General features: G+C 36.7%; 4 protein-coding genes across 5 annotated transcripts; 2 read left to right on the forward strand and 2 right to left on the reverse strand.

Moving 5' to 3' along the window:
* Positions 1-948: 948 nt before the first annotated feature.
* Positions 949-2,796, reverse strand: LOC121732027 (kelch domain-containing protein 10 homolog). Its single transcript, XM_042121774.1, has 3 exons — positions 2,334-2,796; positions 1,951-2,162; positions 949-1,765 (listed from the first exon to the last, which is right to left on the reverse strand). The coding sequence occupies exons 1-3, from the start codon at positions 2,655-2,657 to the stop codon at positions 1,111-1,113; spliced, it is 1,191 nt and encodes a 396-aa protein (XP_041977708.1). The 5' UTR covers positions 2,658-2,796; the 3' UTR covers positions 949-1,110.
* A 1,615-nt stretch (positions 2,797-4,411) lies between these two features.
* On the reverse strand, positions 4,412-14,672 carry LOC121731732 (RING finger protein 10). Of its 2 annotated transcripts, none has more exons than XM_042121322.1 (11): positions 14,306-14,672; positions 13,946-14,117; positions 13,209-13,400; positions 12,861-12,951; positions 12,429-12,650; positions 11,785-11,943; positions 10,947-11,433; positions 10,486-10,622; positions 9,798-9,912; positions 6,705-6,940; positions 4,412-4,682 (listed from the first exon to the last, which is right to left on the reverse strand). In XM_042121322.1, the coding sequence occupies exons 1-11, from the start codon at positions 14,397-14,399 to the stop codon at positions 4,464-4,466; spliced, it is 2,124 nt and encodes a 707-aa protein (XP_041977256.1). In that variant the 5' UTR covers positions 14,400-14,672; the 3' UTR covers positions 4,412-4,463. The 2 variants fall into 2 exon arrangements, with proteins under 2 accessions (XP_041977256.1, XP_041977255.1); XM_042121321.1 differs by having other exon boundaries at positions 13,946-14,120.
* Positions 14,673-15,341: 669 nt separating this feature from the next.
* Positions 15,342-17,406, forward strand: LOC121731861 (zinc finger CW-type PWWP domain protein 1-like). Its single transcript, XM_042121535.1, has 5 exons — positions 15,342-15,393; positions 15,481-15,647; positions 16,059-16,255; positions 16,612-17,164; positions 17,321-17,406. Exons 1-5 carry the CDS (start codon positions 15,362-15,364, stop codon positions 17,404-17,406), a joined length of 1,035 nt encoding a protein of 344 aa, XP_041977469.1. The 5' UTR covers positions 15,342-15,361.
* Positions 17,407-19,491: 2,085 nt separating this feature from the next.
* On the forward strand, positions 19,492-23,525 carry LOC121731789 (elongation factor Tu). The gene is made up of 7 exons (XM_042121415.1): positions 19,492-19,703; positions 20,020-20,223; positions 20,496-20,662; positions 21,040-21,283; positions 22,221-22,412; positions 22,716-23,082; positions 23,268-23,525. The coding sequence occupies exons 1-7, from the start codon at positions 19,664-19,666 to the stop codon at positions 23,449-23,451; spliced, it is 1,398 nt and encodes a 465-aa protein (XP_041977349.1). The 5' UTR covers positions 19,492-19,663; the 3' UTR covers positions 23,452-23,525.
* Positions 23,526-23,570: the final 45 nt, after the last annotated feature.

A 23,570-nucleotide genomic window follows, 5' to 3' on the forward strand; every position in this document is an offset into this window, starting at 1 on the left:
TACAAGGGATAACAATCATGTTTATGTCCTAATTTTAACCCAGATCTGTTTTAGTGGACCTAAAAGAATTTACCACTTTAATTACACATGAAATAAAGTATTAAAAGATTGTATCTGCTTTGAATTTTATTTCTAAAGCCAATAAATTAACTATAACAAATCTATTATAATAAATTAAAACACAAAATTCACTTTATAGATATAGAGGATTGATTTTGAGGAATATTAATATACTATAAGTATAAAACATTAAACAAAATACAAAAATATTCTGCTTTACAAATTATGTTTTTCTTTATTACTTATATGTATATAGAAAATGTACTTCGTTTATTTTGACTAACATTATTAAATTAACACACAAGTTTTTGTTATGTTTAAAATCCCAAATATATATAGCATTTTATGGCCGCTAATAGTAGTGTTTGCTCATTTTCTTAATTTGATTCAATATAAGACAGTCTCATTAGCGTCGCAAAAGCACTAGTAAGTAAATGATTTTTTTAAAAGTTATAAAATAAATTATGTACTTTGATTTCATATTATGATGCTCATGCCGATGATTTAAAACAAATCTCACGATTACATCTAAAACAAAATTAATATACCTGTTCAAACTCTTTGACAATAAGGTTTAAAAATGTACCATCAAAGAAATTGATTCTTAGGCAGTTGACGGACCTACATTATTTGGTTGGCTTATGTCAATTCAATGTTAGAGCAGTTGAATGGGTTTGACGTACTTTACCAAATTACTTAGGTCCTCTATCTGCCATATATTCCTCATATATGGCAGATAGAGGACCTAAGTAATTTAAGCTGGCGAACAAAACCGGACAAGTCCACCCCACCAGAGTGCAAAAGTATATTTTTTTCGAATCGTCTTCACTTGATCTGCGTCAATCCCTGTTAATTATTTCTATCGAAACCGGTTCAAAAGGCTTGTAGTAGTAGTAGTTGATATTAGTTTTAGCCACTGTCTAAATTTTTTTCTCGCGAACTAATCCGGTTCTGTTCGCCAGCTCCTCTAACTTCACAAAATCCAACATTGATTCATAGACTATCTGTCTATGGATCAATCTTTAACAGTAAATTCATGTTAAATATTGTTTACGGACCATGTAACCTGTGTATGAAGTGCCGCGGTATACCAATATTTATTAAGTTCTCTTGACTAACTTGGTCCAGCGACGGATAAGATGCCAGCAACGCTTCCCAACAGATCTCACTCAACTTAGGAATACATAACCACATTTTATACAATATATTATTCCGACTAGCTGCAAACTCCTTTGATTCAATTCCACCAAATATGTACATGCACCCATAAGAGGTAACCGTTGACGAATGAAAGTATAGAGGATAAGGTAACACCGATTTGCGCATTAAACGCCACTGCATACTTGCAATGTCTAGCCGCCAAATATCGTCAAACACTGAATGTCCATCGGTACCGCCTACAACGAACACCTGTACCCCATTCGGAGTGTTCACTTGCACAGCACTATGACATTTTCTTGGCAATGGGGCAGAATTGTCCCTTAAAGAATCGTCAGATTTTGTCGCTTGTATAGTCCATGATTTTGTATCTAAATCAAACATCGGCACCTCCTTAAGTTCAAATGCCCAGTCGCCTGTCCCACCACCGAGAATATAAAGCTTGTTCCCCAGCCTGGCTATTTCATGTCGATACCTCCCTAGTGGCTCACCCTCTTGACCGGTACCAACAAACATGGGCTCCCACTCTAATGTTTGCAAGTTTAATCTGAAAATGAAAACACAAACCTAAAGAACACTGTATAGCACAAACAAGGATATAAAACTATAAATCAGCGACCACATAAAAATACTTAATAATATTTAAAAAATATTTTTTTAAATATTCTTTGCAATATTAATATTAATTATAATTACAATAATATTAAATAGCTATTACTTAAAGTAACATACCTAAAAATATCACAGCTATAAGCAAATCCATTTGTGCCACCGATTGTATAAAAGTAGCCATCGTAACAAATGATAGATTGTCCATACTGTCCAGGTGGTCTGGTGCCTGTTACCTCCAGGACTTGGAATTTGGCGTCACCGGCTGCGGCTCGCCATGTGATAAGATCATTACTACATTTGTTACCAAATGGAGCACCTGTCCCACCAAATATCTAAAAATATTGATATTAGATTTTCATTTACAGTTTATTGCAGACATAAACAATTAGGAAGTAAAGCAAAAAAAGAAAAATAATACATCAGGTATGCTTATCTCTTCAAGATTTTATCCAGTAGTCCCCAGGAGAGAAATTAGACTTACATACACCACAGAAAATATTTACCATTAAATTCCGGCCACTCATACACATTGCATTGGAAGCCAATTCGTCAGGCATATTCTCGATTACTTTGTGTTCCTTCCATTTCCGACTGGCTATGCAATAGCTCCAAAGTTCTTTGAACAACGGTCTGTCGGGCGTCCATGTGGGGTTACTCATGTTCCTACGATTCAGCGGAAGCGAAGGATTGTATCCCCCGAAGCAGTATATGTTTGTATCATCACATACTATTCTATGCCCACTTCTAGCTCTAGGAAGTGATGTTCCTCTGCTTTTAACTTTTATAACCTTAAAGGGCTCAAAAATGTAATCGTCTAATGAAGACATAGTATCTTACTTCACAGTAAGTCACAATAAATAACCAATTGTAGTATCCATACAGTAACTAGCGTATTTTGTATATAAATGTTTGTAATTATTGTTTAATTAATTAGGGATTTTAAAATGCAAATTGAAAAGCAAAACAATAAAGTTTAGACCATTGATGTGTCAACTGTCATTATCATCTGTCTCTGTCAACTGTCATTATCTCTTTTTTTTCTTATTATGGCACTTCGGCTATACAACCATGGCCAGTGTCAAGTATTATAAATGGCGGGAAAACAGTATTGTTATTTGTTAACAATTTTCAGCATCGTTTCTTTATATTGTCAGATCAAAAGTCTAGTCAGTCGAACGTGGTATTTCTCCAGTGGAGCCGGCCCTTTCGTGCCGAAGCATGGCTCTCCCACGAATAAATCCATACTTTGAATTGATCATTGATGGTCCTAAAATATGGATTGTTCTATTTGTAGGACAATGTTACTCGATTATATAACTATTAACGTACCAATATACACAAAATCAGCTGGTTAGAGTTTCGTTTTAGGGTACCGTAGTCAACCAAGTTTTGTTGATTACAGAACCCTAAAACGGAATAGAATGACAATGACACCAAAATATTGCCTAGCCACAAAATATACCTACTGCCACGGACGTAAAAAAATACTTATCTACTGCATAATATTCTCACCACTCCTGCTAATTAAGTATTTTTTGTTAATAAAACGAAATTTTACACATAATATAACTTTATTTCAAAATAATGATCCTATTTTTAGTATAACAAGCATAACCTTCAAGGATACTATATTGTGTTTAATGTTCATAACCACACGCCTTTATTAGTAGTATGTACTACATAGCATACTAATTGTCAAAATATGATATACTTAATACGTATCACAAAACCCCTGCCAATCGTAAAAAGAATTGTAACTGTATAGAATATAGATATTTAATCATGTTTTAGTAGGTACCATGTTTTTGGTGTTCGATTTTTCTTTTAAAATACTTAAACAATAATATAAAAACACATTTTTATCCACGAATAGTAGGTACATCTGTGGTAGGTACCTACAAAATAACCCTCTTCTTACTATATAGATATATTTTATGCTAATACACAGCATATAAATATTATTCAAGATAATATTATCTTCTGTTTCAATGCGCCAGACAAAGACAAACTGTATAGTTATTTGATGTGTCAATATTTTTATGGAGTAGAGGGTTGATGTAAGCTTACATAAGGAATACATTGCTACATTGAAAACGACGCGCCATGTCCATATAAAATGTCCCTTATAGCTCACACGAAGATAAAGCAAGAAATTTAAATATTAGCAAGTATGTAAATTGCAGTATTTTTCCGCCTTTTTTTAATATTCAAGAATTACTACAAATTTGGGAAACATGATTACAATATCTATATAAATAAAAACGAATCCATATTTCCCTTGGTCACATCACGCGTAAACGGCTGGACCGATTTCTGCTGAAATTTGGTATAGAGATATTTTGAGTCCCGCAAAAGAACATAAAAATGTACGGTTACTGTACAATATACTTTTATGATTTGAGCGTAAAATATTCAATCGATGTACGGGAACAACTATAAACTAAATTCCACGCGGACGAAGTCGCGGGCAACAGCTAGTCCACAATAATCATAGTGGTTATGTTGATACATAAAATGTAGCAATGAGGGAATACAAACCTTTGTATGCAAAACAGATGCGAGTAACTAAAAACTACATTAAAAAAAAAAGGTGTAAATAATTAATTAATAAACATTTTGTTCGCGAGCAATGTCTAGGACGATCTTTGCATGCCAGTGGCAAATAAAACTTTTTGTTTGTTCTTCTTGTTCTTTTTGCCAGCGGGTTTGGTTGAGGAGGCTTGCAGAGCCGCCTCTATAGCGTCGCTCAGTACCAGATTTCTAGGACCTGTAGACTCCTCATCATCTTCAGTGGGAGGTTTTAGTGGTGCTTGAGCTTTTCTAACACTCCATGTTCCACTAGCCCCTGCCATCTGAAAGTTATATGAAATTTTCATTATTAAGCAACTGCTTTTGTTTTGCAGTTTGCAACTGTGTTATAATAAGAATTCTAATCGAAAATTTGAGATCAATCGCAGATAAGTAGCCAGGGCGGCTGCTAAAGCAACAATAGCAAGAACGGTAAGTGTGGGTGGGTGGGCGTGGTTAAAGTTATGGTCAAGGTTATGGTCATATATGTAAAAAATGGCGTTTTTTGGGCTTTTTTTGCTCAATATCAATAATGGCAACAGGTAGGCACTTGAAATTTTCACAAAAACTTTAAATATATGCGTACTTTAACAATTTATAATAATATTTAAATAAAATAAAAATTTAGGGGGGGCTCCCATACAAAAAACACAATTTTTGCTCTTCATAAAGCAAAAATTGTGTTTTTACGGTACGGAACCCTTCGTGTGCGAATCCGACTCGCACTTGACCGATTATTAACATGTATGTATACATATTGACTATTGTATAGTTATGAATATTTCCTATTCTTAAAATAATTCACCTACTTAATTTATCAATCTTAGTTCTCTTGACTGCTAGCGACCTACAGAGGGTTAAAAAACACTGTTTTAGGGCTCCCACAGGTAACTGCGAATTCTCATCGCATCAAAGTGTCATTTTTACTATGAGTTTTACCGCAGATATTTGCAGTGCGATACAAATTCGCAGTTGTGTGTGGTAGCCCTACATCAATATGAACTAGTAATGGGCATTAATGTTATTTTCTTTTAATTTCATTAACGTGCCAATTTTCATGTCATTGCAGTGAAATATAGCAAGTACAATAGCAGTTAGCGCCGCGGTGCGTAATAGCGCGGACGTGATTTTTGTTTTGTAGTCGCAGACTATTGCTGTGGCCTATGCACGATAATAGTACTATAGTTTGTGCGTTTTAATATGATATGGGTAACAGTTTTTTACAAGAAAACAAAAAAAATCAAAACGTAATATTTATATTCCATCTACAAAAACAAATGTTTCCTATAATTGTAAATGAATAAGAATGAAAAATTGCTAAATGCAAACTTATTAATATAAAATTATAAATATTGTTACGTGCTAGGGTTCGAAGGATTTGGAGAGAAAGACCTGCTGACTCTCTTGAAGACTTTATTCACTAAGTCTAGGTCACACAAGCACACACTAGGTCACAACAGCACTAAGTCCAAACTAATCACTAGGTCCAATCACTAAGCACTATCACTGTCCTAGGTCGTAGCCAAGTCGCAGGTTTCACTGGTTCACTCACTGGTTCACTCACTGGTTCACTCACTTGTGTTCACTCTGAAGTCGCTTTGATGATCGCTCGAACCGAACTGAATTACGGCCCGTTCTCCTGCGACTATTTATGTGGCGAGACGAATTCCAGAAAGTTCCCGATTCACGTAAACAAGTTAGCAAGTATGGGAATTTTCTAGGAGGCTCGAGCACGTACCACCTAGCGCCATCTAGTTTCGAGTAGGGGATTTATGTGTAGTGTGACCCTTGATCAGTTTCGCTGGTTTGCCACTAGATGGCACCACATGTCCGTATACCGTGTACCGTAACAATATTAACTGTGAAATAGGATTATAAAATTATTGTTGCGAAAACATTTGAAAAATGTCATATACATGAAACGGAACTTATGTCAATAGAGATTGACTCTGTTGAATCGAAATCAAATCGATAAAAAAGGGCGGCCATCTCAAATCGTAACCACCACTGAAATGTCAGTACGAAATCGATAATTTCGATTGCAATTCCTTTACGAAGTGATTCGATATTTTTAAATTATCGATTAATTTTTGTTAGGAAACTTCCCTACGATTGTCAATTATAATGTGTCACGCATATCATCATAAATCGCACAAACTATAGTAATAGTAGAAGTAGTAGTAGTGAAACATATTTTTTAGCAAGCACGTTTAATTTAGTTAAAATAACGTTTATTGCTAAAGGGGATTTAGCAATTAATTATATTAATGCTAATACTATTTTTACCAACACTGCTAAGAACTAACCTTTGCAAACGACAATCCCGACGGGGACGACACATTGCTCGGCGACTCGGCGACACTAGTCGACGGCAACTCCACCTCCACGTAGGGCGGGCTGCCGTAGGGCGCCGGGGGGAAGAGAACTGAGGACGATATGTCGGGCTTGGGCGGGCCCTCCATCGCGCGCCTGTACGCTCGCTCCCGACGACGCTCCTCGCGCTCCTGTTTCGCACGAGTACGGGCACGGCGGTCTAGTTCAGCTGGATTAAATATGTTTTTTAAATTAAACATAATATTCATATTGTTAGGAGAAAAATCTGGGTATGAAAATATATTCGTACATTCTTAAAATAATTTAATTTAGGAATCGACAACTCCCTGAGACACTTTTAATAGATTGTGGCCTTTAATTTTAAGGAAGTTAAAGTAAAGGTGATCGCACATTTATCAGCACGCACGCGTCGAACGCACCGCATAGTATACGAAATGCGACGCGTACGGTGCGGACAAAATATGTCCGAGGTTTCACATCATTTCATATAATCCGCGCGAGATCAGAAAGGGATCAGAGTAACAGTTTTGTTTGCTAATGTATGTGTAAATGAAGTAGCATTAGCAGAAATTTTCTGAACATTAATTTTAAGGATTATACATAATAACTAGCTGACCCGGCAAACATTGTTTTGCCATATAAATAATTTTAAATAATGTGAACAACCCTTATTACTTAGGAGTATGAAAAATAGATGTTGGCCGATTCTCAGACCTACTCAATATGCTCACAAAATTTCATAGAATCGGTCAAGCCGTTTCAGAGGAGTACAGGAACGAACATTGTGACACGAGATTTTTATATATAAGAATTATAATAGTTCGACGCGTAACTCGTAAGGCGCATACGGTGCTGACAAATATTATGCAATCGGCTTTAACAGGTAAACTTTTCTATTTCGTCACTATTAATTAGGGTTCCGTATCCAAAGGGTAAAAACGGGACCCTATTACTGAGACTTCGATGCATGAAGCTAATATAGAGAGGAGGTGTCGTAATCGAATTTTCTTAAGAAACGACGCGTGACAATTTGCGGGGTGAGGGGGTGTCAAGCTCCGCCCACTTTTCAATATTTCATCTGTCGGCTAATAAGCAAAAACGCCATTTTTGACAGTTCCCCCTTACCAGCAGCGCCCACGTTCATTTATAACCTTGTTTGACCAGCTGTCATCTGTCAATTTTTCCGGTCAAAGTTAAGGTTAAAGTAAATTTGCCTTAAGAGGGTGACTAACCCCAAAAATCAAACATCGTCCTGTCCTGTTTCTTCACACTCACGCCCGTCTTTCATATGCCGGGTGAAAAAGAACGACGCAGATTCATCACCAAATTAGTTTTTTCTCAATAACTCGATAAATATACAACATTTTAAAAATCCGTCGATCTCTCAATGATAGAATTTTATACAATGTGTTAAAATATTAACTTAGTTCAATGCACAGTTATGGCAATAGATGAAAAATTCGTGAAAATTAGATGCATTATTGTGATTTTTTTCTATCGAGAAAATTTTAAGATATCGTGTTTTTGCTCAGATTGTCGTCGTTGTATCGTTGTATCTATCTAATTTAGAAAATGAAACAATTAGGGGCTTATTTTCAAGAACAAAAATGAATAATAAAATCGACATTTTAGAGTCAGTCGCCCCCTTACTATAATCATAACTTAAACTTTAACCACGCCTTTGGTGCAACCCAACCTTAAGGTATTACCTTATTTTTGGTCAACCCCGTGGCAGCTTCAACTCTTTCAGTTAAGTACTTATTTATTTTTATTTTTGAGCGAATCCAAAATTTCCATGAAAAAGATTTGTGGTAATATTTTATTAATGAATGTGATTCAGCTATTATTTTATTAATCAATTACTATAATAATATCACATATTACCTATTAATATCACAAAAAATTTAAAACAAAAACTTAAAAGAAATGTCGGCAAATAAAAACATTTTTGTTTGTCGACCCTACGGCTGGCCAAATGTCAGCCGCGCGCGTCAACAATCAACATTAGCAAACAAACTGTCATTGCGATACTTAATAAAAATACAACCTTCTCGTTTTTTGGAAGTCGGTTAATAATTTAATTCTAAATACGGCCCTGGATATTTGTTACGTTCAAAATAGTTATCCAAGATGACGACAGATGGCGCTTTATAAGTAATATGATAATAAAAGCTATATAAGTACGGTTTTAGCTATTAAATGTGTGTAACGGTGTGTATAACGGTTTTTAGTACTCAAGTATGATTATTGCAATAAACTTATGGAAAATTATAAGCATTTACGTCTGTATTATCTTTCAAAGGTCTGGCCATCTAGTGTCAAGTAGTATAATTAACGCTGAAAGCTAAAATGTTCTAGAATGTTTATATTTAAATTACATTTAAAATTATTAGGAAATGAAATGTGATAGTATTTATATTATCAGAACGTCTGAGTGTTTTCGACATTGTAAAACACAATACTTCATCCTTTCCTTGTTAAAAACGCAAAAAACACCAATTTATTGGGAGTCTCGTTACATGTGCACCTGACAAATGCTGAAAGTGTACTGACTTAAGCCCCGCCCACAGTGATGACGTCAGCACCTAGTTGAATATCACTGTGCACAGTTGCTTAGGCCAGCTCCTCTCTATATTAGCTTCATGCTTCGATGTCTGTCCGTCTGTCTGTCTGTCTCCAGGCTGTTACTCAAGAACTGCTATAGCTAGACTACTGAAATGTTCACAGATTGTGTATTTCTGGTGCCGCTATAGCAACAAATACTAAAAACAAAATAAAGTTAATATTTACGTTGGCCCATACAACAAACATTATTTTTTTGGTCTCTTTGGCTCGTAATCTATAATGGAACATATAGACACTTGTCACAAATCCTCAATTATATGTGTACTTTAATATTAAATAATAAAATTAAAATTAAATAAATAATTAAGGGGGGCTACTAAAACACTTTTTTTTTATTTTCGCTCTATAACGGTACGGAACTTTTCGTGCGCGAGTCCGACTCGCACTTGGCCGATTTTTTTTAAACAAACTGAAAAAAGAAATACAGAGGCGTAACACACCTGAGAAGTTGTCGAGGGCTTCTGGTGTAACGTACGGTGGTTTCAGATCCAGTTCAACAACCTCGTAAGTGCACTGAAGGGGCAGGTGAGCGGTACACGGCATATGCTTCCTTGTCTGTTACAAAACCAAAAATATAAAAAAGTGTTGTGATGTTGAAATAGATACAACTCATGTCAAACTGCCACACTCAGAGTGGAATATTAATTACTTAATTGTAATTAATTCAAAATTTTGACATAGGCCCCATACATTATCTGTCGTCTTCATTAAATTGAAGGTTAATCATATTTAAATGTCTCTGAGTACGGCGGTAAGAAAACGTTTTCTAATACGAGATTTATACTCGCGTCTCGTGGATCGGCTCGCGGCGCGAGTGTAAACACAAAGCTCGCGTCCCCCTTTCTTTGGAAATCGCTCCCGACGCGAGCCGCGCCGCGAGACGAGCCGCGAGCTCGTGTTTACACTCAGGACTCGCGGCTCGCCTCGTGGCTCGCGCGCGAGTATAAATCGAGTATAAAAGTCAACAAAGTCTTATCTAACCTAGCCCTGATTTTATTCTAGTTAAATGAGCCTATTTAAGACATAATACTTGTATTACTTTATGCGACACATCACACTTTTTTATCTTGAACCTTCAAAGTAATAAGATCTTTGGCAAAGACTTCCGAGTACCAGCTCAACACCCACCTGTTCCCAAACAGGTAGCATCTCCCGGTGAAGCACACGAGCGGTTATCACCGGTGGGGCGGCGGCCAGCATGCCCCAGGACGCGTTCAGCATCCGCACATTGATGCTGTTCAGAAATACTTGTTGGCCATCCGCAGCTATAAAAAAATAATTAAAAATATAACACATGGCATAAACAAAACAATTGAAAGCAAGTTAAGCTAATCTATGTTTTTGTCTTCTTGACAGACATATCACACAAGACAAAGGAGGCTTTCCAATATTTTAAACAATGTTGGCCACATGGTTAAGCCAAAAAATAGAGTTAGTTATAAAGAAAATAAGTTTTAAAGAAATAATAAATTACAAACTATATCAAAGTTGATTACAGAACTGTGCACTAGACCCAACTATATTACAATAATCAAAAGTATTGTAAATGTCAATTATATTCTTTGACCTACGCACATTATGTAAATTACCTTGATAGAAATAAAAGTATTTAGCTTGGTTCTGCTTGTCAATATCAGTAAACTCTTGATCAACTGGTTCATGACACTCAATAAGTGGAAACTCCTCTGCGGCTCCATCAAAATTAAATTCCGCTGCTGCTGGGTTTAGAGATGATTGAATTTCCTCAAAAGCCTCAGACGGTGCATCAGAATGTTCTTTATCCTCTATATTCACTTTAGCCATATCCTCTGTAACATTGACCACACTTGCTGCGGCTTCTTGCTCATCAAACCAATCAATTTTCCTGTCACTGACTTCATGTTTTTCATATACCACTTCCGGTATATCCTTAGTTTCATTTTCAATAGCAGATTTGCTGTATTGATTTTTAATTTTCTCCTGTTTCAAGTCAAGCATTTGTAGTGCTTGTTCTAGGTATACAATTTCAGTGGTGTCAATTTCTGCCATGATTTGATCTTTTATTTCTTTCCTGTCCCTTTCTAGTATGTCCATTACCTGTAGGGCAAATAGCACAGATTTAAAAACATATGAGTGGAAGAAAATATATTAATACCTCGACCATGGTAATCGCAGACACAATAGATTTTCAATTGTTATGCCGGGTGCCACTTGGGGATTAATGGTTTAGACTTTAGTATGCATATTTTGATGCTTGAATGATTGACAAAAAATGTATTTTTCAAAAAAATCCTCATAATAATAAAATTTTTAACTGAGACCAAGATTTGAGGAGGTAACATAGTCTCTAAGTTACCTCATGCTTAAACTTAACCAATTTTGATTATATCTGTAAGTGAGTTTGCATGTGAGTCCTGGGAAAGGACTTTAATATTATCAAAATCCCACCTGTTCTTTAGTAGCCGAGAAGAATTTGTTGAAAGGCGAGCCGTTAAGACTCTCCAGTGGTAATACACCCGGATCAGTTCCTTCAGCCACTGATCCTCGTGGCGGAGCAAGTTCCACGAAAGTGGAGCCTCGTAAACGACGCACTAGTCTCATTGTCACCTGAATAAACAAACATGTCTTTTGAAAACTTGTTCATAAACTAACTTTTAAGTAATTTAATATTTTACTATTTTATGGTCTTTATCAATTATGCTCTTTATACAGTAATTAATTCTTCAATCGCGGATTCTTGGATATCTATTGTTCTCGATGTGACTGCTTGGGAGTTGAGGCGTTAATATAATTTTGTTGACATGTAAATATACATTTATTAATGCTTCAAATCCCAATCGCGAAAACGATAGATTTCCAGGAATCCACGATCGAGGGATTAATTTATGAACAAGTGGAAGGAAGATTGTTTAATGAGGGTAGAATAGAATTCATTAATGGCATTTAAATGGATCCCTTAAATTCCACATAAAGGTCAATAAACTGACTACCATATTTTTTGGCACAAACATGCTTTGTGAGTTTTTACAGACAAAAATTTAGGCTACTTTAGTAGTAAGCTTACTATAACACATAACTTAATATTAATTTACCTCATCAGCCGGAGATTCCCACTGGTAAATCCTAGCTGGCTTCATATCAGGCACCTGTAGAGGCATTGAACACACTGGGCATGGTGGCGGTTGTTTCTCGTGCGTAGCTGCATAGTGCAGGACACAGGCCCAGCAGTACACATGGCCGCACAAACTCACTCTTCCTGCCACTGGAGTGCCCAGGCATATGGGACATTCCGACTTCCCAGTACCTCTCACCACCTGAATTAATGGTGATAAAAAGCTGTTAAAGGCTATTGGACAGGTCACATGTGAAACAGGCAACAAGCAGCCATGCGACTGCTATACTAAAACGAGTCGCGCGGCTGCCGCGCGGCTTGCGACTTAATGTGAAAGCAGTCTTAATCTGTTTATCTATTTGTGTAATAACCAATTTTCTAAATTAATATATATTATAAGTACAAAACTTACGATTTCCTCAATTTCATCCCATTTCACAGGCAAGTCAGGATCTAACAGATTCAGCTTATAGTCTCCAATTTCCCTCACCACAAACTGGGAGCTAAAAATAAAGCAGATTAATGTTACAAATCTAAACTGTAAGCAACTCGCCTTCCTCACAGGATATCATTTATATTGTTTCAATGAAACTATGTATAAGACCATTAATTTTTAAAGGTGACAACTCCCAAAAAACTAAAATAAGGGGGAAAACAAGCAAATGGATCATTTGATGAAAGGCAACTACAACTGTCACCCATGGACATATTTATAACTGCAGGTGCGTTAAATAATAAATAAATGCCTCTTAATACTCACTGAGATCGAAGGTAGTTGTCATTTTTCGGTCTAAAAGACACCCTAGGCTGTGTCTGCCGTCGCGGGGCTGGTCCCCTGTCAGTCCCACCACAACGAGCAGGATACGAGAAGTTCAGCAAATGACTCAGGTTTTGCTTTTTGCTGCCAGGCACAAATACAGAGCCTATTTCAGGCTCATCATCATCTTCTACCCTGTAATAATTAATACAATTATCTTATCTAATAAGTTAGCTTATCTAGTGTATTATTGTTTATTGAATATTGACTTGAGTACTATGATATATTTTACAATTTCAATAAAAAGAAGGTTATTCCTATGAAGTATTGTCTTTTATTGATGTTATAATGGTGGTGGTTTGACTCCGAAGTTGTGGGTTTGATTCTAAGTTTGGTTAGGACAATGCAGGCTGATCACCTGATTGTCTGACAAGTAAGATGATCCATGTGTTGGATGGGCATGTAAAAAGTCAGTCCTGCGCCTGATTTCTCACCAGGTGTGTTGGTCTTCCGTCCCACTGGGTTATGAGAGTAAAGGAATAGAGAGTGCTCTTGTGTACTGCGCACACACTTGAGCAGTATAAAATTACAATTGCGTACCTGGCCTGGTTTCAATGAAACTGGCCACAGTCACCGAAACCAGTGTGGGAGGTATTATTATTAAAACAACAAGCTGTTGTAAACAATAAATTGAGCTACCCAAGACCATCAAAAAATACATTTTCAAGTGATAACGGCACCTGGTGTTCTGCGCTCCACCCATAAATAGATTGGGACCATCCCGAGGACGGGGGCGCTTGTCCATTGATCCTCTACCCCGTGATGACAACACATTTTTGCGATAAGGCTCATTTTTAGGTTGATTACTAGATCCTTCGCGTTTCTTACTCCTCGGCCAAGGTTTATTGACAACTTCTAAAAAATTGCAAGTCATTAGTATTCATTTATTAATATAACTGTTCCGAATACAGAATACAGGTGAAAATATTTACATAATAATTATTATTGTTATGATACCACTTATTTCTAATGGAACTTATGACATCAGGTAATACGTCACATTATCATGATACGTGGTACTTATGACCTTTCAACCTCACCTGCTCCTTTTTTACAGTCGACGGCATGAGGCCGCGACTGTTGTAAAGAGGAACGATTTATAGATTTCTTGTCCATTCTGAACTCTTCCGCCATCCAATGCTACAGCTGAGCGGGATACTCCGCAGGGAGACGACAAATTTACATTCAAGGACGACATCTTAGAAAGCCATGTTTCTAATACAAAACAAAAAGAGAAATGATCTCCACAAATACTATTGTTTAACAACTGATAAATATAACACTGAAAACTTTAGAAACTCAAAAAAGGGAGTAGAATTTACTCCCTTTCGCCGAAAACGACGAATTTCAAGATAGAAAACACGTTCTTATCCGCCACAAATATGGCGATCACCGGCACTCATTTGAACGATTGCGCACTTATTTACGATTTATTTTAAAAAATAAAAATGTTGATTATATTTTACAATACCAGAATTTTATTTAATTAAACATATTTTTTGAGATAAAATTTGTAAAATGATATACATAAAAATAGTAATGGAACATTAAAAGTTATTAACATGATTATTATAAGAAACCGGAAGTTACAAATTTTTTATAATAAACTTTAATAATAAACGCAATGAGCAAGGTAAATAACTATAACAAAAAGCCAGAAAATTCGTAATTACTATATAATATAATATAATTACTCGTATTGTGGTTTGTGGACTTTGTGGATCCAATCTACTGGCATTTGGCTGTTATATTCCTGAAAGTTTTCAAGTACTAAGTAGGCAGGAATCAGGATACGTTTCAGTTGACACTAATTAGAAGAAGGAAAAGATATTTTCTAAAAAAAAAACAATTGGCGGTATTTTCGAAATTAGAATTTTTGAGCTTGTAAGTTGTACCTAATAAATATTAATAAATACTATATTCGTAGAAATATTATCTTTAATTATTGCGTTAAAGATAAAAATTAATATTTGTCTTGCATAATTTCAAAAATATTAGTTATACTTGGGGGTTGTTAAAAATAAATTGGAAAAAGAGTACTTACATTTAAATAAAATTTTTAGGACTGCCTAATTAGTAACACGAAAAATTAAAAGATGAATAACAACAAAACATCAGACACATCTAGGTAAGTACCTGCTCTATACATTTATTTATTCTAGAGGCTTTCTCATTTTTTGTAAGTACTTAACTATGTATTTCGTAAAAATTTTAGCAAAAGCAAGCCCGGTTCTTCCCACTATCAAAAGCTCAAGTGGCTGCAGAAGACTCGTACAGTAGGATTATGGGTTCAATGTGATGAATGCAATCGTTGGCGCTATTTGCCAGATGTCCTTGACAGACAGCAATTATCCAAGAAGTGGTATTGTAACATGAATCCAGGTAAAATATAATTAAGATTTAAGTACTTTACTTACATATACTTAATTAAACATTCCGCCATTGATCACATTGTTAATTTTATGCCGCGGCCGCATATGCGTAGTGCTTCGCGCTAAAACCGATACTATTGGACGATCTGCGTGTATCGTCCAATAGTATCGTCTCATAATAGCAAGAAGCTTCGGACGATAAACGCAGCCGGGCCGGGCCGTTACTGCATTGCGGTCAAATTCAATTTACATCTTTGAAGTTAGATAGTAGATGCTAAGTAATATAGATAAGCTATAGTTTTAAATTTTATCATAAAAAAGGCATTTCCAGCGCGAAAAAGGCAACATCAACTAGTAATAAAATAAATGCCATAGGTTCCATAATCCCTTGTGTCACAAAATACTTTTTGGGCTTTTTCAGATACCACCAAAGCTAATTGCTCGGAGCCCGAAGACCCTGTTCCTTTTAACGAAGAAGAAGACTTGATACACAGCGAGTACTCCGCTGGCTCGCTGGTGGTGGCCCAGCTGCCCGGCTGGCCGTGGTGGCCGGCCATGGTGGATGACTGTCCCGACACTGAGCAGTATTACTGGCTTGATGGATTCTCCGATATTCCTGTTAGTTTCTAGTCACTCGTTAGCAGACAGTCTATTCTAATCATGTCGACTGCCTTATGGCAATAGTTCTGCAACTTGCATGCAGTTCTGGATTAATGTATAGGCAGTATAGGGCATGGCCTATGGGCGGCAGCGTCCTAGAATGGCGGCATAGTTCGTATAGGGACGGCTAAATTTTGTTGTAACGTTGCCTATACCTACTCATAAAAATATAAATCCGGCTCTGTTTGCATCATAAACCTATAATGCTATCTATGGTTTGCATGGTGTAACTATGTAGTTTTTAAATCAGTTAGTATTATAACTTAAAATATAAGATCTTTTCGATTTAAGTACTTACGCTTAGTATTTTCCAGACCTACTACAACGTTACGTTTTTTGATGCCAACGACGTAACCCGCGCCTGGGTGGCTCCTGAACATCTGAAATCCTACGCAGATGGCCAAGTGCTCTTGCAGAAATCGTTACAGAGCAAAAAATATGGAAAACGCATCAATGAAGCAATGAAACAAGCGGACGATGCTGAAACGTTACCGCTAGAAAAAAGGCTAGAAAAATATAGCTTTATAACGAAATTTAGAGGTAACATAGTAAGCCCGAAGAAAGTTACTAAGAAAGAGATTCAGAAGCATAACAATATCTTCAAAAGAAAGTACAAAGTAGATTTGCCGTGTGAATATTCTGATTCAGAAGATTCTGACGATGTTTTCTTAAGTAATATTGCAAAGCACGATGATATTATAGAAGGGAAGAAAGCAAAGATAATAAAATATACCGAAGATGATGAGACTAATGTTGAGGAAAATACTATGGTGTCGAATGAAGCAAATACTCTATTTAAGACTTTATCTTTAACCGACACTGATGTTAACAACAATTTAGATACATTCAAGAATTCTTCAGTAAATGGTATGTGGATGAAGTCAGAAGCGCAGTAGAGAGGGCTTAACTAAAGCACTCCAAAATCAACTGTAAATTTATTAATATAAAGTGGATAATATATTATAATATTATGTTTCCCACGTATCTAAGTATTATCTTATTCTAAATATATTTCTGTTGCAGATTTTACTGATGCTTCTGGTATAACTAATGAGATGCAACAACACCATCGAATGCCAACGCCGCCTAGTGATGATTTCGATTTTTAAATGTATTTTTGTTTATTTTAAACCTGCTAATAAATTCAATTAATGTTAATTTGTAGGCATAGTGTTATTTAAGCACCTCACATCTCTTATTTTGAAATTTGTACAAATTAATTAGGTACATTAATTTACTTCTGAATTTATATCAACGTAGATATTTCGTGGCACACTCGACCCATGGAAAATATTGTTACGTCCTGGGGTTCGAAGGGTTTGGAGAGAAAGACCTGCGGACTTTTTTGAAGACTTTAATCACTAGCACTAGGTTTAACACAAAGCACTAGGTCCAAACAATAAGCGTTAACACTGTCCTAGGTCGTAGGCCGTAGCCAAGTCGTAGGTTTCACTGGTATCTCTCTTTTCTCTTGATCACTAGTTTTCACTTCCAAGTCGCATTGATAGCTCAAACTGAACTGATTCACTGGCTCACCTTTCTGCGGCCATTTATATGGGCCGAGGCGAGTCCCAGACTGTTCCAGAAAGATCCTTCCTTGTACAGTGTATCTGACTCGCGTAAACAAGGTCGAAGGTTTCTAGACCTCACTCCATCTAGTATCGAGTGGGGTTTTATGTTGTCTTTGTTCCCCGAGTAGTTCCACTGGTTGACGCTAGATTGCACTATGTGTCCGTAACAATATAATACACAGGGTACGTTATAAATTCCGTATCTACCTTTTAAATAGTTTCTTTCCTAGAAATATGCAGCTCGACAAGGCTTCAAATGAACGTGGCGAAAAAAGGAACTAACGCTGCCATCATACAAAAACGTCATTTTCCTTTACGAGCAGCTCCATTCATTTAAAGCCTTGTCGCACTGTAATAGTAGAATATAAATTTATTTTTTTGTTGGGTGTTTTATGTTTAATAAAAAAGCCTTTTGTGGGAAGATTTACCCCAGAGTAAACTGTAAAGTGAATAAAGGAGTTTTGCCGGGAATGTAAAAGAGTGATGTTGTGTTTTTGTATTATTTTGCTTGAATTGTGTAATGTGTTATAACTGTTAACTGGGTTTTAATGTGTAAAGTGGCCCATTCACTATCCTAAATTGCAGTCCGCCCGCGCCGTGCCGTCCACCGGCTTAAATAGGATTGTGAATGGTAGGTATCGCAGGTTCGCAGGCCGGCCGCCATGCAGGCCTGCGACACCATTCACTATCCTGTATAAGCCGACGGACGGCAAGGCGGCCTGCCGTGAATGGGCCCTTTAATATTGGTAAAAAACGATGCAGAAAATTATTACCTATGAAGTGAAGTTGACTTACTAAAGTCTAAATACTACCTTTGTATGTGGCACTGGCAAAGTACACCCCCGATGTCAGTACCAAAAGCCAAAAAAAAAAGTGAATAAAAAAATAGATGTCAAATTATGAATGGACGAGGACCAATGAATAAGGAAACAGATGGAGGCGACATAACTACAAAAAAGTGTGGCCGGCGCGGCGCCATATTGCCAAGAACTAAACATGGCGGTCTATAGTGATGGGACACTCGGTTGATATTTGGCGAGGACATCGATAAACTAACATGTTATAAGTGAGCGTCCTGTTATATTATATATTATATTGATATCAAAAATGATTTTTTTATATTATATTAAAAAATATCATTTTTGCCTATTTTGTATCTATGTATTATAGTACATAGAGACAAAATAGGCAAATATGGTTTTTTTTTTATATAGGAGCTTCCTTAATTTTAATAAAACTATTTAATTTAATTTAAGTTTATTAATTATTATTTAAGTTGCCATATTGATATCGGGCAAAAACTACCAAAAATCGGACAAATACTAGTTGTACTCGCGCACGAAGTGTTTACAGGTTATTTTAATTTTACCATCAATTATTATTATTAAAGTATGTATACAACTGAGTATTTTGTGAACATTTCAAGTGCCTATTTTTTTCGCGATATATCGAGACCGATATTGATATTTTTTCAAATATCGATGTATCGATATATCGATATTTTCTTTCAAGTTCGACATCCCTTTAATACGACACTTTGACAGTTTATGTACCTCGGAGAACCGGAACATAAAATGGCGGACCGGCCACAGTATTTTGATTTGGTAGAGACCATTATGCCGAGTCCACTTATAAAAGTCAATGACGAGGACCGAGGTTGCGATTTTTAGAAGAATTCCAATTTATGTTATAATAACAAAGGGACTCTGTAAAACGTGAAAAGAAAATTATAAACAGACAGTAAACACTTAAAATTTTGTTGGCCCTAAAAATCTGGCCGTAAATAAGTACCAAAATGACGACATTATCGTTTGCTAAAAGTTTGGTTAGTCCAGGTAAGGATTATTTTATTTGTGATAAAAGTGGTTATTTCGTCAAATTAATCTATTTAATGCTTTTAATACAGTTGTTTTTATAATACTGGATCCTACTGTATATAGTTTTTGGAAGTCCAAAAAATATTGCTGAGTTAACCTTAAAACTTGTTATGTAAAGATGTCGCCGATCGATTTAACAGCAAATAGATTGATGATTGATAAATAAATTTGAAGTAAGTTTTTTAACTAATTAGGGCCAGGTAGAGTTTTAACCTTTACAAAAGTTCATAACTACCAAGTGTCCTTGATGTTTGAAATTATTTTGGGTTTTCAGCTTTTAAACTCCTACTGAAGCAAAACCAAAGTTCTATTTTATTGGGTAGTGCTGGACTACCTACTCTTTCGCCTATAAGCATAATCTTGCGTAGAAACTATGCTGAAAAACAAGTGTTTGAGCGTACCAAACCTCACTGCAATGTTGGCACAATTGGTCATGTTGATCATGGCAAGACAACCTTAACTGCAGCCATCACTAAAGGTAATGTTTAGTTTTCTACTTCTTGTATTAATTTATAGCAACTGTTAAATCTAAATGCAGCAAACTATTTACATCAAAAATTCTAATCTGCAGTTGTTAGCGTGGAAAGTAGAGTTTGATAAGGGAAAACGTCATCTTCCAAGCATAGGTTCTTTGTCAAATTTTAATGCAGTTCACAGAAGTTTTATACTTTCATAATATAATTTTTAAGCTTTCCATAAGCATAAAGCAATTCATGCTCACCCAATAAACATATTTTTTATGTGTTACAGTATTATCTGATCTCAACTTGGCACAGAGTAAGGGTTATGCAGACATCGACAATGCCCCAGAAGAGAAAGCTCGTGGTATCACCATCAATGTTGCCCATGTTGAATACCAGACAGAAAACAGACATTACGGACACACAGATTGCCCTGGACACGCAGATTATATTAAGGTATTTTATTTATTAATCTAAAGCACTATCTGAGAAGTTGATTCCTAGGTAGATGGGGGACCTACATAGTTTGGTCGAGCTATGTCAAACATAGCAGACGGATCACTATTAACAGTGAATTGACATGATGAGACTAAATGACGTTGGTCTGTCAACTGCCTAGGAATCAATTTCCTCGATGGTACTATTTAAATGTCTTTTCCACCTGTAATAAGGACAGATATGGCATGTATTATTGTATTAAACATTCCACATTGATATATTATGTATTTAACATTCCAGAATTATGATAAAACAAAATCCTTGTTAACATGTAAATTGTAACAGTATCAGAAACATAGTAGATAAGTTATTAATGTGTAAATGGTGATTTTCAGAACATGATAACAGGTACAGCACAAATGGATGGTGCCATCCTTGTGGTAGCAGCCACAGACGGTGTGATGCCACAAACAAGAGAACATTTGCTGCTCGCTAAACAGATTGGCATTCAACATGTTGTGATATTTATTAATAAGGTGGATGCTGCTGATGCCGAGATGGTCGAGCTCGTCGAGATGGAGATCCGTGAGCTGATGACAGAGATGGGCTATGACGGCGACAAGGTTCCAGTTATTAAAGGTAAAGTTGTTACGCAAAAAATTTAAACCACTTTGGAATTTTCTATACCAAAAAGCTATTTTAGGGCGTTCACTGTGTTAAGTGTGCGCCCGGAGCGGCCACCCGCGAGGCGTGCTTGTTTCATGTCATCCCATAAAGCAGCGCTTCGTGAGGCGGTTCAGCCGTCGCACGCGGCGCGTACACCGGTGCCCACCCCGCGGGCGACGGGTGAACAATCTAGACGTGACAAATGGGCTGATTGGCTGACGCGGACACCTTTGTACTCGTCGACGTTGTCGTTTGTTGGCTAGATAATATATCAATAAAAATTCCATAGGTATCGACTGTACACCCGCGCGATCGTAATTATACTGGCCGCTGCGAGAGACAGGTGCCGCGCCGGGCACACGCTCAACGCGAACACCCTTGTCTTTAAAATAAGAATATCAGGCCCATTTATTAATCCAGGCAGGCAGGTAACAGTGGAGGTTCTGGGGATACAGGTACTAACGAGCCAGGGTGTTAGGGTGACAGATTACCTTAAAAATCTGCTGCTTTGCTCCCAGGGTCTGTCTCGGCTGTGTTACCTTGAGTATCCGCTGTGCCACACCACAATTGTTAAAAAGTAGTAAAAGTAACAAATATAAATGTAATTTTAAAACATTGTTTAACTTATAGGAAATAAAGGCTTTTTTATTTTTTTATTTATTATATTTAATTAATCCAGGGCTAGAAAGAAGTTGATTCATAGGCTGATGGCAGACCTGTGTTCCAAATTACATTAACATGACACTGTCATGTTAAATACATCTGACGGTTAACAGCTAGCATTGAACTCACATAATCCGACCAATTGACGTAGGTCCATCAACTGCCTACGAATCAACTTCTCTGTTAATACTATCCGGTCCTAAATAAATTTCTTTAAAGGTACAATCAATAAATTTTGTTGTTTCAGGTTCAGCTTTATGTGCTTTAGAAGGCAAAAGCCCGGAGATTGGTGCTGAAGCAATCAATCAGCTACTAAAGGAGGTTGACAGCTTCATCCCCACTCCGGTGCGTGAGCTGGACAAGCCCTTCTTAATGCCAGTTGAATCTGTACACACTATTCCTGGACGCGGTACTGTCGTAACTGGTCGACTGTACAGAGGTAAATAGATTATTTCAATTAATAAACATAGAAATTTATTGTCTGACATTAAGGGCCAACGCTAAAACTCGCGCGGACGCACGCTCGCGTGTGTATATAAATGAAAAATAGTATGGGCAGCGCAGGCGCGTGCGACGGAGCGCGGACGCGGGCGACGACGCTGCCCATACTATTTTTCATTTATATATACGCGAGCGCGCCCCCGCGCGATTTTGAGCGTTGGCCCTAAGTTTTTTTTTTTTTAAATTTAACAGAATAATATTTTATTTACAAAACAGCTAATATAACTCAATATAATTGTAGGTGTGCTAAAGAAGGGAACAGAATGTGAAATCGTTGGGCACGGTAAGATTATGAAGACAACTGTTACCGGTGTTGAGATGTTCCACAAGACTCTGGAGGAGGCTCAAGCTGGTGACCAACTTGGTGCCCTCGTAAGGTCCATCAAGAGGGAGCAGATCAAACGTGGAATGGTCATGGCGAAGCCCGGAACTGTGAAAGCGCACGACAGTATTGAAGCGGCCGTTTACATTCTAAGCAAAGATGAGGGAGGCCGGTCCAAACCCTTCACGTCCTTCATCCAACTCCAGATGTTTTCTATGACCTGGGACTGCGCTTCTCAAGTCATTATCCCTGACAAGGAGATGGTTATGCCTGGTGAAGATGCTACGTAAGTAAATTTTTGCTTAAGCCAATTTTTTTGTGTGGCGAAAGGTGAATCATAATATTGTTAAAAAATAATTTTGCCTTATTTTATTTATACCTATATAAAGTACAGGTTTACATACAGTATTTAAATGAATTCAATAGTAATAATGGCCTGATAAAATAATTATAAATTTTAATTATTTACAGGTTGCATTTGAAACTCCTTAAACCTATGGTCTGTGAGCCTGGACAGAGATTCACGCTGCGACTGGGAGACATGACTCTGGGTACAGGAGTCATCACAAAAATTAACAAGAACTTAACAGACGACGAAAGATTGAAGCTGATGGAAGGCAAGAAGGCCAGAGAAAAGGCGGCCGCAAAGAAGTGAATGCAATAAACTTACCTTAGGATAGTAGTTACTATTGTACGCATTTAATTAATCGAAATAAAAAATTAAAATGATTTGACTTTCATTTTTAAACCATTGAAAGTCTCACGCTGACCCTA

This window comes from Aricia agestis, chromosome 11 (assembly GCF_905147365.1).
Source record: "Aricia agestis chromosome 11, ilAriAges1.1, whole genome shotgun sequence".
In the NCBI taxonomy this organism is placed as follows: Eukaryota; Metazoa; Arthropoda; class Insecta; order Lepidoptera; family Lycaenidae; genus Aricia; species Aricia agestis.